Source organism: Artemia franciscana, chromosome 12 (genome assembly GCF_032884065.1).
Source record: "Artemia franciscana chromosome 12, ASM3288406v1, whole genome shotgun sequence".
Taxonomy (NCBI): domain Eukaryota; kingdom Metazoa; phylum Arthropoda; class Branchiopoda; order Anostraca; family Artemiidae; genus Artemia; species Artemia franciscana.
The window spans coordinates 3,232,074-3,247,765 of record NC_088874.1 but is presented as its reverse complement, the minus strand read 5'-3'; the positions used below and the strand labels follow the sequence as shown (position 1 = coordinate 3,247,765).

Here is a 15,692-nt window from a genome sequence, read left to right as displayed (position 1 = left end):
GTAGGTACTTTTCTTCTTTGCGTAATTCTTCTCGACGATTTATTTTACCAAAACGATCCTCTACAGCAGCTCAGAGGTCTCCTGTATATCAGTCAATTCTATTATGGAACTCCATCCCTTTGGATGTCCCTCTTTTTCTTTCTGCAAATGCATTATTTCGTCGGGTCTTTCCAGTTAAATAATTTTTGTCTCTCTTTTAATTCTATCCCAATTTGTATGTCACTTCTCTTCTTTTAAAATCTTGTCTTGTTCCAGTGTTTGTTTGTTTGTTTGTTTGTTTTTTTTTTTTTTTTTTTTTTTTTTTTTTTTTTTTTTTTTTTTTTTTTTGTGCTCTGTGGCCCATTACAAGCATAGCTTCTTGGGCCTATTAATTGATTTACTTTTGTAATAGTTTTCTTTAGTATTAATAAATTGATTGATTGATATAAACATGACAAAAAATAAAATTTGTGTGTGTTAAGCGTCTTATTAGAAAAAAAAAAAAGTGAAAACATTTTATAGCTATTAGTCTAATGAAAGTATTGTAATTTCAAGAACAGTAAAATGCACAAAAACAAATAAACACAAGTATACAATATTTTATGATAATTCAAGTTATTTACCGAAAGTTATTAGCTTAAATTTAAAAGAAAAAAAAATACACAAAAATGCAAGTTCGTAGCATTTATGAAACTTCTGAGTTACCTACCGAAAGCTATTAGTCCTGTGAAATTTCTGCAATAATAATAAAAATGTATGGCTGAGTGTACTGTATCTTTTGTCTAATTTACTTTTTTCGATGTTTGCAATTTGTTGTCTTTTTTTTTAACCGCGGTGCATGTAAACTAGGTGCTGGAATATTTGTCAACAGTATCAAAACAACCTCGTTTTGTTCTGCTGATGTTCTGCTGATCCTCCCTGTTATAAAAAACCTAACAAATGGTTTTGACAATTATCTCAGACACATCCTGTAGGCGTGACAGCGAAGTTTCCAGATGTTTATGTGAACTTTCCATCTAAGATGAAATAAAACTGCAAAGCCAATAGAAGATAAATAAAAGGCTGGTCGCATGTAGCTTTTTACGGTGTGGATTTACCAAAATCGTTGTTGATTTGCAAAGAACGGTGTCGATTTGAGCTTGAAAAATCTTCTAATATTCATTGTCAGCTTACAAAGACAGTGCCAAATTTCATCATGATTATAAAAAAAAAAGTCTTCAATCTTCAGCAGCAAAAATCCTTCTCTTCAGCAGAAAAATCAAAGAATTAAATAATAATAGTAATTAAACAGTTAATAATCAAAGAACTTCATAATTTAATAAGGAAAAACCTTAAAATTTAATGAAATTTTCTAAATGAAAAAGAAAATTAAAAAGAATAAAAATTTCAATCATGAAGGAACTTAATAATAATGATAAAAGAACTAAATAGTAAGTTGAGATCAATCATGCAACTAATGATAACCTACAGTTGACTCTTGATGTCCATGATGTTTAGATTTGAATATCTCGCGAAAAGGGCATTATTTTTGTACCACTATCGTTTGCCCACTGAGCTGGTGAATTCTGTTCCTGAAAAAGTTACGTGTGTCGGGCCCTTAAGGAAAGTTTAAAAGAATTCTGAAAAGAGAGAGTTGAGCATCGTGTCTCCACTGATTTAAAACGAAAGCAGCTTTAGAAAGTTTAAGTGGTCTTCAGAATCTTTGGTGCGGTTTGCGAAAACCAATTTTGTCACTAAAGACAGCCTTGTTTGTGTTCTGGTTGTATATCTGTGTTGCACAACGCGGCCAAAATGGTGTAAACAGCCCAGTGCTTTTTTGCTTTATCAACAAGGTATTGGGCTACCGAAAATGATACCGCCAGTATCTGTCGCTGGAAACCCCTTTTGTGAGTCTTCAAGGAAAACAGCATTTTGTTTACGGAAAAAATGTGATACTTATTAATTGTTTTATAGGAGGTGCTCAAATCTGTCACAGTTGATCTATCTTCATTGGAGCAAGAATTTGACAGTGTGGAAGCACCGGCTCGGTTGTTGCCAGTTGTTCAAACACAGCTGGATCAGGTGGCTGACTTTTTCGCTCGGTTGCAGCAGTACCATGACCATCTTGAGGAGACTCGCAGCGCAAGTGAGAAACTGACAAAACAGGGGAGAGATATTAAATCAAGTACAGATCAGATTACGATTATGGAAAAGCATATACTCAAGCTGGAAGAAAGATCGAAAGCTCGTAATGATGAATTGGAAAGAGTTCTCGGGAAATTGGAAAGTTTCTATGGGCTGTTGGATAAGGTTTTGATCAAGTATTGAAGATGCTTCCAATGAAGAGGTGAAGTTTAAAGCTGTTTAAAGCTGATCAGGCAGCAACAAGCTGAGTTCAAGGTATGAACAGATGTTTTTATTTAATGATTTTCCCTTGTTTTTTTTCTCATTTTTAGTTTTTTGGTGTATTGCAATGAAAAGATGACAAAAGTGGAAAATTGTGAGTGGGAAGTTGGAAATTGTAAGCGGGAAAGTGGAAAAAATAACAAAAGTGGAAATAATAACAAAAGTGGAAAATTGTAGATGGGAAAGTGGAAAAGATAACTGAAGTGGGAATTTGGGCATTGACTTGAAATTTTGGATTTTTTTGTCGTCTTATGGCTTCCAGAGAGAATGGGGAGGGGGGGATAAAATCATTGCTTGTAATGGATAATATCCGATTTAGAGGAACTGTTGGTTACTTTGAAGTCTGAGATCGTAACCCGTATGAATTTTTCCAAATGTTCACCGAAGAGTCTAGGGGAATACCTGTTGATAAATGTGTGAACTGAATGAGAAATCATTCAGCCAAAATATTTGACGAGTTCGGCTAGATACTATTTATATATTGGGAACATATCGAGGAGGGATGAACAGATTTTTTCTATTTCATGCTTTTACCGTTATTCTTTTATTATTCTTCTTATTTCTTTCCTGTATCACAAGGGATAAATATAAAAAAAAACTTGAGAAATTTTAAGCTAGTTAATAAGTCATGAAAAAAAGACAGTTCTTCTAAGATTTCACCCAATTTAAGTTAATCGATTGGAAACGCTCGTAGAAGAATATAAAATACATTTTGCATATTTATATATATGTTATATGTGATGTTATGTACGGTGTACGTGATATAATAACGTATATACATTGTTACATTGATGATGAATTTTAAAAAAAGTTGAAAAAAAGAAAATTTTTCAAATTTTGAATTTTAGATTAATTCTGTCCATGGTTTTTATTAGCAAAAAAACTATAACCTGTAGGTGATCTATTGATAGCCAATTATTCACATTTTGAAAATATAACTGATTTAGTATGAATTTCGTCTTTTTTCGTATAAGTTTACATTAAAATTATCTCAACAAATATTTCAAGCGAAAAATACGGTAAAATTTATATTGATCATAAATTTTAGTTTAGTATTTCAAAAAAGGTAAAGTTCAAAATAAAATGTAAAAATTTATAATAAAAATGTCCTAAAAATTGATGACTAAAATTAAAGGTCTCGGAAATGTTTCATTTTTATATTTCCTGTGAAACACGTGGGTTTGCTACTATTCTAGAGATCATGGATAATAATAATTTCAGATTAGTTTCATGGGTACCATCTATTCACCAAGCTGGAAGTTATGACATTACTTAAAGAGGCCCTAGATGGTCAACCATTTTGATCAAAAGTTTCCGTTAATCGATTGATGTGTGCTTTTGAAGGTTGTCTTGAAGGTTTTGCTTCAAGCTTCAATCGAATCTTCAATCAAACCCTTCAATCTCGATTGAAGCTAATCTAACACACTGTGTCTGGTCAAAATGATTGAGTCATTCAAACTTTCTATCAGTCACAGTCAACGCTTGACCCAAGCGTCAAATAGGTTCATAGACTTTAGTCAATCCATTCACGGAAGCTTTTGGTCAAAATGATTGACCCTCTCAAACCTCCTTTAGACGTTTCCCTAGAGTTTAATCTAAACTTGCTCAAAAATAGTAAAAATCTCCCATTTCCAAGAAACCTTTTTATTTTGTTGTTATAATAATGAGGGAGGAGAGGGGAATGCAAAGTAAATACGATCCCTGTCTTATTAACAGTTTTTTTTGCACAGAGGTTCTTGCAAAAATATTTGCTTTGTCTTTTCATCGCGCTTCTTCTCCACTAGACGAAAATTTACCCTCGTTATTTGGTTTCTTGTTTTTTTTTTTTTTGTTTTTTTTTATATATATATAAACGTATACTAGAAATTCCAAAATATAATTCGGTCGATAGATAGACCTGTATCTCTTAATGACTAACTCCTTAAGTTGAAAAATTAAAGCCGCTTGAGCGCAAAGACAATAACATATCAAAAACATATACAGGGAATATAAATCTTGAATTGGTAGAAGTATCCTTATTTACACGATTTAAAGAATAATTTTTTCTTTATAATTTTAAATAATATTTTAGGAGTTCTGTGAGAAGCTGAGAAACTCATTGGAAGAAACCGTCCTGGAAGCCAACACTGGTCAGGGATTAGTTTAATCTGCAGCACCAGGCGTAACCACTACTAAATTGGAAGGTGATATAGAGAATATTAATGAGAAATGGAACACATAAAAGGCTAAGGTGAATTCATCTTTCTTCAGGAGTGTCACTTGGAAGCGGGAAGCTTTCCCTTCCTAGTTTTTTATGCCCCCGCCCTAGATTTTGAAAAATACCATTTTTTAGGCCGCTCAAAGCTCAAACCCAGATTTGCCGCTCCCATATCTCGGTTTCCACCCTAGAACCCAGTTTATCCCCCCCTTCTAAAATCTTGTTTTTTGAAAATCTTATCAAAACTAAGATAAGTTTGCATAATTTAAGTTTCTGCAGAAACAGGTATATCTTTACCTTTTTGGTACTATTTGGTTCATTTTTTGTCTTTTTCACTTGATCTGGAAAAGTTGGCTCCAACTTTGCCCCCCTTCCTAAAGATTTTGACAAGGTTACGCCATTGTCTTCGTATAAATGAAAACCTGGTCAATTTCAATGAAGCCCCAAATAAGGGATTAAATCAATTAATTATTATTTGACTCGCAATCTTTGCACCTATGAAAAATTGGAAGTCCAAATCTCCTTGTCCAAATTAAGTCCCAAAAAAGTCCAAACTAGTTGCCGTCTGAGGTGAGAAGACAGCTCGCACATCTCGAGCAACACCTTGGGCAACTCCGTATCCAAGCATCATTCTGTCTTATGTTTGTGCTTGAAATATTATATTATACTTATCTGAAAACATAATAGATTAGGAAGGAGGGTTTTTCTTTCTTATATTTTATAGCGTTTGTGATTTTTGTCTATTTAAGTTTATAATTTTTTCTATCATTTTATCAGTATTATTAAAGCTTTACCGGTTCTCAATACTTTCATTTAATTTAATTATAAATTTATTCATTCTAAATTCGTTTTCATTTCACTATTTCTTATATTTTTAAAAATATGGGAAAAGTTATATGGAAGTACTTTTTATTAAATGGTTGGCTTGGATTCTTTTCTAGGTAAGTCCATCGTCCCTTAAAAATTTTCTTTCCTTTATTTATTGTGCTTGTTAATTTACTGCTGAAATAAATCAATCTTAATGAAATTTCATTTTATTGTGTTTTTGCATCAATATTTTTCTGAATATCCCCCCTTCCTCTGGCCTTCTGTATGTAACTCGATATAATTACGCTTTAAGGCCGAGGGTTCTCAAAGAAACCATTCAATTACAGGTTCTCAAATTTGATTAAATATTAGTTCTTTTTGTCATTTCATGTAGGGGCACGAATTTGAGCATTCTTGCTCTTGAATCGTATATCCTGAAGTAATTTATACAAGATTGTTTTTGTGTTTATCGCTAGATGCTCGCTAGCGTATTTGTTACATCGTCTGCCGCGTAGCAGGTTTTTTTTTTTTTTTTTTTTTTTTTTTTTTTTTTTTTTTTTTTTTTTTTTTTAACGTATTGTTTTTGGAGTAGGAAATACTGGAAAGTGGTATTATCTGATAAACATGGGCGGGGGGAGATTGTGGGGGGAAGGAGGGTGCATTGGCGGTAATGTGATAAAGAGTACCATATGTCATACCTAAAACATGCCAAATAATTGCTAGGGATTCCCGACTAACGCTGGCTAGTTCGTTGTATTTCAGATTTAAGTATTCTATGTGTTTTTTTTGTGTATTTTTTAGTTCTCTCATCCAACAAGCTTTGTTGCTGGTATGTATAAGAAACTACAACTGGAACTATAACTAAGAATAATAGATTTTATTCTTTTCACTTAGCTTTGGATGTTGCTTGCTACGATTATCTCAAACCTATTTTTTTGGAACTTAGTCCATTATAATGCAGGACCGTCTGAATTTTAAACAATTTTTCTTTTTAGTTGTTCGAATGAGAGAGAAAATTGGATGAAGGTCTCCTTCAATCTGGTAAGTTCACGGAAGCTTTAGACAGTCTTGCCAAATGGCTATCTGACACCGAAGAAATAGTCACCAATAAAAAACCCCATCAGTTGATTACAAATTTGTCAAGGCACAGCTTCAAGAGAAGAAATTTTTAATGAAATGTTTATTCAATCGGCAACACGGCATGTCCGCTCTTTTGGATATGGGTCACGACCTAGCCTCGAAACTTGAACCAAAAGAGAAAAAAGGATTTGGAAGAAAGGATGCAAGAGCAAGTAGCCAGATTTGACGTTTTGAGCCAGATGACTGATGAAAGAATGCAGGCCCTAAACACTGCTATGAGTGTGGCTAAGTAATTCTTGGTAAGTTTTTTTTCATGCTTTTCTTCATATTCTGTCGACAGTATGCTATGTCAGGTCTTTTGGATATGGGTCACAAATTGGCCTCGACAGACCCCCCCCCCCCCCTAAAAAGAAGAAGACGAAAAGAGGGAAGAGTTAGTAACTATGTTCAATCTTTTTAGCTAGATTATAACAGGATCGAGATGAGTAAATTCAAGTTATTTATTCAAATCGAATGGAAGGGCAGCCCTCTCCATGCAACAATGAAAGGGCAACTGAATAAAAACACCAGAAATTGAATGGCTATTCGATAGGTCCTTTTTATTTTAGTTTTTTTTAAGGTTGGTTTTGATTTTAATTTATCCTAAGGACTTCTATCTCTACAGCCACTCTTACAGCCACTCTATGATCTACATGTTTGGACTTGTTAAGCTTGATTAGTTAGAGCAATGGTTCCCAAATGATTTTTGGCTCTACCCCATCTATGGATTGCGAAAATCCTGATGCCTTTGTTGGGATATTAAATTTTTTTTATCCAAAATTTTACATCTTTTCATCTGAAGGAAGGTTAAAACGTCATCAACTTGGTATATTTTTTCAGGTCTTCGTCGAGACGTACTAATGGCTTACTATTTTGTAACAATGAAAAATATTTTTTGAATACAATACTTTTACTCAATGTATGATGTCATTGCAATACTGTCATGTATCTTTCTGTTCTTTAAATGAATATGAATGTGACGTCAATTACATGAAAATGTGATTTTCAGAATTAATGGTATAAAGTATAGTCATCCGAAGGGTGCACAGGATCGCTATATGGTTGTTTTCAGAATTAGGGCTGTAAAGTATAGTCTGCCGAAGGGTGCATGTCCTGCCCATGATTCAGCTATATTGTTGGGTGTTTTTCAGTTTTATCATTTGGGGGATAGGGGTTAGGAGTAAAGTTTAGCAACACTGAATAAAAATGTGTTAGGTACAATTAGGTACAATAGGTTAAAAAACCTATATCCAATTGAACAAAATCATGTAAAACTAAACCCTCACACGTTGTTACCAAATAGGAATTGAAAAGAACTATATGTATCAATGAATAGCTAAAATTCTAAGCTATGCTTCAATATTTGCATTATTAGAATTATTTAGGATCCAACACTTGAAATAATTAGTTTATTGACTTATCTAGAAAGACCTCTTTTTGTAAATACCTATTATCCTATTTTCACATATATATCCTTTCATTCTTTCAGTTTTATTGACATTAATAGAAAGCTGAATTTCTTCTAATTCTAAAAACGTAACTTTTATTGCTTGATATTTATTCTATAAGCCACAAATATTGAATATAACTTATTTTTTTAATTTGCTGGTCGAAACAGAGACCATATTCTTAATTCCTGTTGACAAATTATAGGTGAAAATTTCATCTAGAAGGAGGGACTCTTTTTACTACCCTGTACTCTCGTATGGGTTGGGCCTGTACCCTACGTTTGGAATCGCAGCCCTACGTTGGAGCATGTAGCACATTTTTAGTGAATACTGAAATGTATGTTGACATGCCACCAACTGCATCGTATTAGTAACCATAGTCCTCTATAGGCTAGAATTTTCTTTTTGAAGCTAATTTTCTATTGAAAAATTACTTCAATCCTCTAGTTGCAATTGTGTCCCTTAGAGTTTGGTTATTTTCTTTTTTCTTATTAAAAATATATATATATATATATATATATATATATATATATATATATATATATATATATATAAAGCCCCTCCCCGCTAGATTAAAAGAAAAATACCTTATTTTTATCTTTGTTAAAAAATTGAAAAAGCCTCCGCTCCCCCAATTGTTTGAAAGTGGACATCTAACTATTAATTGGGGTAGAGGGTGGAGCTAAATCTAAAGACACTGTTTGCATCCAGGCTATCCAAAAAACAATGTCTGCAACATTTAGGGGGATGAAGCAGAGACTTTTGTTTAGAGTAAGAGAGATGCCTGAGGGAGGGGCAAGGGGACTTGAAATTATGTGTTAAGTGAGGGATTAAATAAATTTAATGGTCAACTGGAACGTTTTTGTTTCGACACAGTTAAGTGTCACAAAATTCATTGGAAACAAGAATCTTATTTATTTTCCTTTGCAGATGCATATCTGACTAACTCAAGACTATCGTATTACATTCACCATTTTAAATTTTCCGTAGACTTCTGATCTTTGCGTAGCTTCAGTTTGTTGTTATAGGTTTCTTACTATCAAAAATAACCCTCCTCTCCCTGGCCCTCCTCACCATCCTTACCCTTCCTCTCCTCTTCCCTTTTTCATGTCTTGAAATAATCTATCTACTAGGATCAACTGTCTCCTTTAATGGAATAGTTGGACAAAAATGGGAAGAAAATTAGGGATATGGATAAAAATAATATAATAAACAATACGTAATATAAAAGGTAATTGAAAAACTTATTTCATCCTCCTCTGCCTCTTTTCTGCGTCATAGAGTAAGTTATTTCAATCCCTTCCAGGATCAATTATCTCCTATGATGGAATGGTTGGATAAAAATGAGAAGAAAATTAGGGATATGGAAGTGGTACCTACCGATGAAGACAAAAGTTTCAACCGCGACCTAGGAACACGATCTATTGCATGAAGAGATTGTGGCAAAAAGACCGGGCTTTGAGATACTTTCAGATACTGCTTCCGCTCTTATGATCCTTGTTGGTGACAAAGAGTCCTGTGGTTTGGCAGATAAATTGGTCTACATCACTGACATGTTCTCATTAATACTAAAACATACTAACCCACATAGCGGTCAGTGATGTAGACCAATTTATCTGCCAAACCACAGGCCTCTTTGTTTTTAAATTCCGATCAGATCCTGTGACATTAGGGGGAGTTGGAGGGGGAAACCGGAATTCTTGGAAAATGTGAAAATTGGGGTATTTTTATCTTACGAATAGATGATCGGATCTTAATGAAATTTGATTTTTAGAAGGAATTCATGTCTCAAAGCTCTTGTTTCAAATCCTGACCAAATCTTTTGACATTGGGGGAGATGGAGGGGGAAATCTTGGAAAAACACTTGGAGTGGAGGAATCGGGATGAAGCTTGGTGGATAGAATAAACAAATGTCCTTGATACGTGATTGACAGAATCGTACTGGATTCGCTCTCTTTGGAGGAGTTGGGGGGAGGGGTTCAGTGATTTGGCGAGTTTGGTGCTTTTGGACGTGCTAGGAAGATGAAAATTCGTAGGCGTGTCAGGGAGGTGCACAATTTGACTTGATAAAGTCGTTTTCCCAGATTCGATTATCTGGGGGGCTAAAAGGAGAGGAAAACTTAGAAAAAATGAGGCATTTATAACTTACGAGTTGGTGATCGGATCTTAATGAATTTTGATATATATAAGGACATCGTGACTCAGAGCTCTTATTCTAAATCCTGACCGGTATTAAGCCTCTTATTTTTGTTTTTAAATCAATCTATTGATTCATAGAATTTTGTTAGAGCTCATACCTTATGATCTCTTGGCTCTTAGCTCTTCTCGCCTCGTCACAAGTGCCATATGAGCTCCTAGCTCTTGTTTTTTTTTAATTTTTGTTAGTTTCTCACCAATTTTCTGTTCTTTTCTGAAATTTGACACTCATTAGAAGTGAAAACTGCATTTCTGCGCAAGTACCAATTTTTTCTATTTTTTAATATACTCATATGTTTTTAACTTAACGAATAAAAAAAGGATTTTGTTTTCACTGTGCTTGGTACTTATGAGCAAAATTTTATTTATTCCAGAAAATGACCGCTGGAATTTCTGAACACAAACATTTGGTTGGCAAACTTTTTTTATGAAGGTACACAGCATTTCTTTTTTATTAAAGTACCCTAAAAATTTGATCCTGCCGTTAAAAGTGTCGCTATTAGAGAAAAAACCGTTTAAACCTGGCAAAGCCCTTAAAGGTATACAAAAAATAAAAAATAACTATCACAAAGGAAACTTCTTTTTCTTACAGAACGCAACTTTTAGATGTAGCATGAAAGAATTTAGATAATCACAAGCCGTAGCATAAATAGCGAATTTAAATCTTACTATATATTTTCGAAATAAACTGAAAAATTTTAAGTAAAAAATCCACGAGATTTTTTTTGTAAATACAAGTGTTTGATCCAAATTCTGTGCTAAGATAGAATTTTAATATCAATATTACTTCTCTTTTTTTTTTACCTTGTAATACCAAAGGCAAAGACAAATTGACGCAACCTCCGATCAGAAAAAAACAGAAATTCAATTATTAATTTGGTGGTTGTTGGCACTGAATTAAAAAATAAAAGAAGCCTGGTTGAAGAATTTAGGCAACCACAAGTTGTTGCAAAAATTTGACCTTAAATCTTAATATATATTTTCGAAATGAACTTTAAAATATTTAGTAAAAAAGTTACGTGTTTTTCTAGCAAGAAAAAACAAGTGTTCGATGCCGGATTGGCGCTAAGATCGAATTGGAATTTAATAATGTCGAATTTACATAATTGCTTATTTATTTTGACAGTTCAACGTCGCAACACTGATAGAAAAGTGACATTGTTCTAAAACTTCATTGATAATTAATAACCACAACAAAAATCTTAGAAAATGATGGTTTTCAAGAATTAATAAATTTAGGGCGGATCCAGGAGGCAATTTTTTATTTTATTTTAATGCCTGTGGTATTTTTACTTCTTGTATCTTATTAAGCTCCTGTTTCAATAAGGTAAAAAGGAATATATTATTAATCTATTTTATACAAATTCAAAATAATATGTTCTATTCTTTATTTTATATTTCAAAGAATCTAATCAGAATATGATATAGTCGTCAAATTACCTTTGGCATTAATTTTTGATAATTTGGTATTGACTACAAGTTTGTTTTTTCAGTGTTTTCCAAACTTACCATGAGATTAAGGTTGAGTTCTGGATATATTTCAAATCTTGAAGTTGACTAAATGTATTGTCGATATATATTCTATATATATGCATTATATATTAAAAATTCATTATTTCTTCTCCCCCTCCCCCAACATTGACTTGTTCGTTTTTTAAATTTTGGGATTTTATATGCTTATGACTGTCATAAACCAAAACACATTTCCAATATATTTTACCATAGCACATTAAACCATATTTTATGGTGAAAGTATCTTAAATTACCGAAAGTATCATAACAATAAAAAAAGATTGTTTTCCTAGTTTACTTTTACCTTGCCATGAAATTCATTACAAAGTTACTTTGCTTATGATATCTTTATATTAATGTAAAATAACCGTGAGTCATTAGCCATAATTGTAATAGCAGGGTTATACAGGTCTTTGTGACATAAATATGTGATTTTTGTCAATATGACAATCATTAGACACCACATTATATACTTTATTTTTTCTTGAAGATATCAAGAAAGATGGATAAACTTTCAAAACTCTGGGACAATGTTGTAAATGCTACATTTGAGCGAGGCAGATCGTTGGAAGAAGCCCTTTCCATTGCATAACCAATCTGGGACGAACTTCAAAACGTTTTGGCCTCCTTGAAAGATTTGCAGGTACGTGATACAGTATATCTACCATGTCCGTGATTTCCCTTTATTTCCCTGCATGTAAATTCTCTGAAATCTCCAAAAAAAAAAAAACAACGTCAGTGAAAACTTTCGATTTGTAGTTCATGTTAGCGTTCTTTTGTTTACGAACGTTCATTTTAGAGCTTTAAACAATCAATTTAGCTTCTTTTTTTTTGCTAGAACAGCGATGTACATGCCCAATGGTACACTTAGCACTTTGAATAGAAAGCACAGACAGAAACGAAAGCCATTTTAACCATCAAAGAAAAAACAAAAAGATTAAATCAATGATCATTAAAAACGTTTCCGTTAAAATATTTGGTTATTAATGGGAAAGCCTGCAGAGAGCAAAATAATTAGCTCAATGAGTAACTCATTAAGTTGATTAAATATTAAATACATTTGATCGAAAGCTTTTGCCCCCCCCCCCAATTACATTTGATCGAAAGCTTTTGCCCCCCCCCCTCAAGTGTCTACCGTTGATCCAATCCACCCTCCTTGAAAAAAAAAACAAACACAGTAGAGTTTAACAATTCTAATTTTAGTCTGCTTAAAAGGGGGAGCAAAAGCCAGAACAAACAGGTAACTACAATTCCAACATTCTCATTTTTTGAAAAAAGAAGCTCTGTTTGACTATCTCATTGAACTCCTCCTACCCCGGTAGCACAAACATCTTTTTTATAGGTTAGTTAGCTTTTTAAAGCTTTTTTTTGTTAAGATGTGTATAAAAGATTGCATTAGTTATTAAGTTTTTAATTTTTTAAATACCCCTGAAAAATTGCGCAAAAAACAGAAGACAACGAAAACTACAATTCAAGGATAGCCACTCACTTCTTTGCAGGAAGAAGTCTTATTTCCTCTCCCATTTAAATCTTCCTATCCTTGCCACGTGTCAATTTAGAATTTAGGAATGGAAAGGATTGGCCACATGCTTTAGAGCCAAGGCACATTAAATTTAGGATTTAGGAATTTAGGAATGAGAAATTTTGGTCACATGCTTTAGAGCCAAGTCATATTTAATTTAGGATTTACGAATGGGAAGCTTTGGCCTCATGCTTTAGAGCCAAGCCATGTTTAATTTATGATTTAGGAATGGGAAGCTTTTGTCACATGCTTTGAAGCCACGCCACACTTAATTTAGGATTTAGGAATGGGAAGCTTCGGCCACATGTTTTAGAGCCAAGTCACATTTAATTTAGGATTTAGTAATGGGAAGCTTTGGCCACATGCTTTAGAGCTAAGCCAAATTTAATTTAGGAATGTGAAGTTTTGGCCACATGCTTTAGAGCCCAGCCACATTTAATTTAGGATTTAATAGTGAATTCTTCAGAAGGCTGCACAAATCGTTAATTATATGCTTCGCTGAAGCCTTCCCCATTTGAGGTTTCCAGCTAGAAGCCTTCGGAAGGCTTCCCTATTTAAGTTGTAGGTTAGTTTATCGTTTAATAGCGAAACCCTCAGAACGCAGCACAAATAGTTAATTATATGCTTAGCTGAAGGCTTTTCCATTTGGGGTTTCCCGCTGGAAACTTTCAGAAGGCTTCCCCATTTACATTGTAGGTTAGTTTATCATATAATAGTGAAACCATCAGAAAGCTGCACAAATAGTTAATAATATTCTTAGCTGAAGGCTTCTCCATTGGGGTTTTCAGCTGAAAACTTTCAGTAGGCTTTCCCATTTAAGTTGTAGGTTAGTTCATCATATAATATTGAAGTCTTTGAAGGCTGCACATATAGTTAATTACATGCTTAGCTGAAGGCTTCCACATTTGGATTTTCTCGCCAGAAGCCTCCAGAAGGCTGCCACATCTAAGTTGCTGGTTAGTTTGTCATTTAATAGAGAAAACGCAAGAAGAATGCACAAATAGTTAATTATATGTTTCGCTGGAGGCTTCCCTATTTGGGGTTTCCAGCTGGAAGCTTTCAGAAGGCTTCCCCATTTAAGTTGGAGGTTAGTTTATCATTTAATAGCGAAATCTTCAGAAGGCTGCAAAATCGTTAATGATATGCTTAGCTGAAGGCTTCCCCATTTGGGGTTTTCAGCTTTAAGTCTTCAGAAGGCTTCCACATTTAAGTTGTAGGTTAGTTGGTCATTCAATAGAGAAACCAACAGAGGCTGCACAAATAGTTAATTATATGCTTAGCTGAAGGCTTTCCCGTTTGGGGTTTCCAGCTGGAAACTTTCAGAAGGCATCCCTGTTTAAGTTGGATGTTAATTTATCATTTCATAATGAAATCTTCAGAAGGCTGCACAAATCGTTAATTATATGCTTAGCTGAAGGCTTCCCCATTTGGGGTTCCCAGATTGAACCCTTCAGAAGGCTTCCCCATTTAAGTTGTAGGTTTGTGTATCATTTAATAGTTTAACACTCAGAAGACTGCACAAATATTTCATTATATTCTTAGCTTAAGGCTTCCCCATTTGGGGTTTCCGGCTGGAAACTCTCAAAATGATTCCCCATTTAAGTTGTAGGTTAGTTTATCATTTAATAGCGAAATTTAATTATATGCTTATCTGAAATTTAAGTTAATTATATGCTTAGCTGAAGGCCTCCCCATTTGGTGTTTCCAGCTGGAAGCCTTCAGAAGGATTCCCCATTTAAGTTGTAGGTTAGTTTTTCATTTAATAGAGAAACCGCCAGAAGGCTGCACAAATAGTTAATTATATACTTCGCTGAAGGCTTCTCCATTTGGGGTTTCTTGCAGGAAACTTTCAGAAGGCTTCCCCATCTAAGTTGTAGGTTAGTTTGTCGTTTAATTGTGAAATTTTGAGAAGGCTGCACAAATCGGTAATTATATGCTTCGCTGAAGGCTTCCCCATTTGAGGTTTCCAGCTGGAAGCCTTCACAAGGCTTCTCCATTTAAGTTGTAGGCTAGTTTGTCATTTAATAGAGAAACCACAAGAAGGCTGCACAAATAGTTTATCATACGCTTAACTGAAGGCTTTCCTATTTGGGGTTTCCAGCTGGAAACTTTTGAAGGCTTCCCTATTTAACTTGTAGGTTAGTTTATCATTTAATAATGAAATTTTCAGAAGGCTGCACAAATCGTTAATTATATGCTTTGCTGAAGGCTTCCCTATTTGGGGTTTCCAACTAGAAGTCTTCAGAAGGCTTCCCCATTTAAGTTGTAGGTTAGGTTATCATTTAATAGTGAAACCCTCAGAAGGCTGCACACATAGTTAATTATATTCATAGCTGAAGGCTTTCCCATTTGGGGTTTCCAGCTGGAAACTTTCAGAACGCTTCCCCATTTAAGTTGTAGGTTAGTTTATCATTTAATAGTGAAATCTTCAGAAGGCTTCACAAATAGTTAATTATATTCTTAGCTGAAGGCTTCCCCATTTGGGGTTTCTAGCTGGGAACTTCAGAACGCTTCCCCATTTAAGTTG

At 33.9% G+C, this 15,692-nt stretch overlaps 1 protein-coding gene across 15 annotated transcripts in view; it reads left to right on the top strand.

Moving 5' to 3' along the window:
• LOC136033585 (microtubule-actin cross-linking factor 1-like) overlaps positions 1-15,692 on the top strand; it is a 136,004-nt gene that overhangs the window by 61,710 nt on the left and 58,602 nt on the right. For 13 of the 15 annotated variants that reach the window (XM_065714349.1, XM_065714353.1, XM_065714351.1 and 10 more), the window contains 4 exons: positions 1,933-2,358; positions 4,436-4,594; positions 6,364-6,747; positions 12,134-12,286. In XM_065714349.1, the coding sequence (XP_065570421.1) occupies positions 1,933-2,286 (354 nt within the window). In that variant the 3' untranslated portion in view covers positions 2,287-2,358; positions 4,436-4,594; positions 6,364-6,747; positions 12,134-12,286. The other 2 variants (XM_065714341.1, XM_065714354.1) reach the window with 2 other exon arrangements.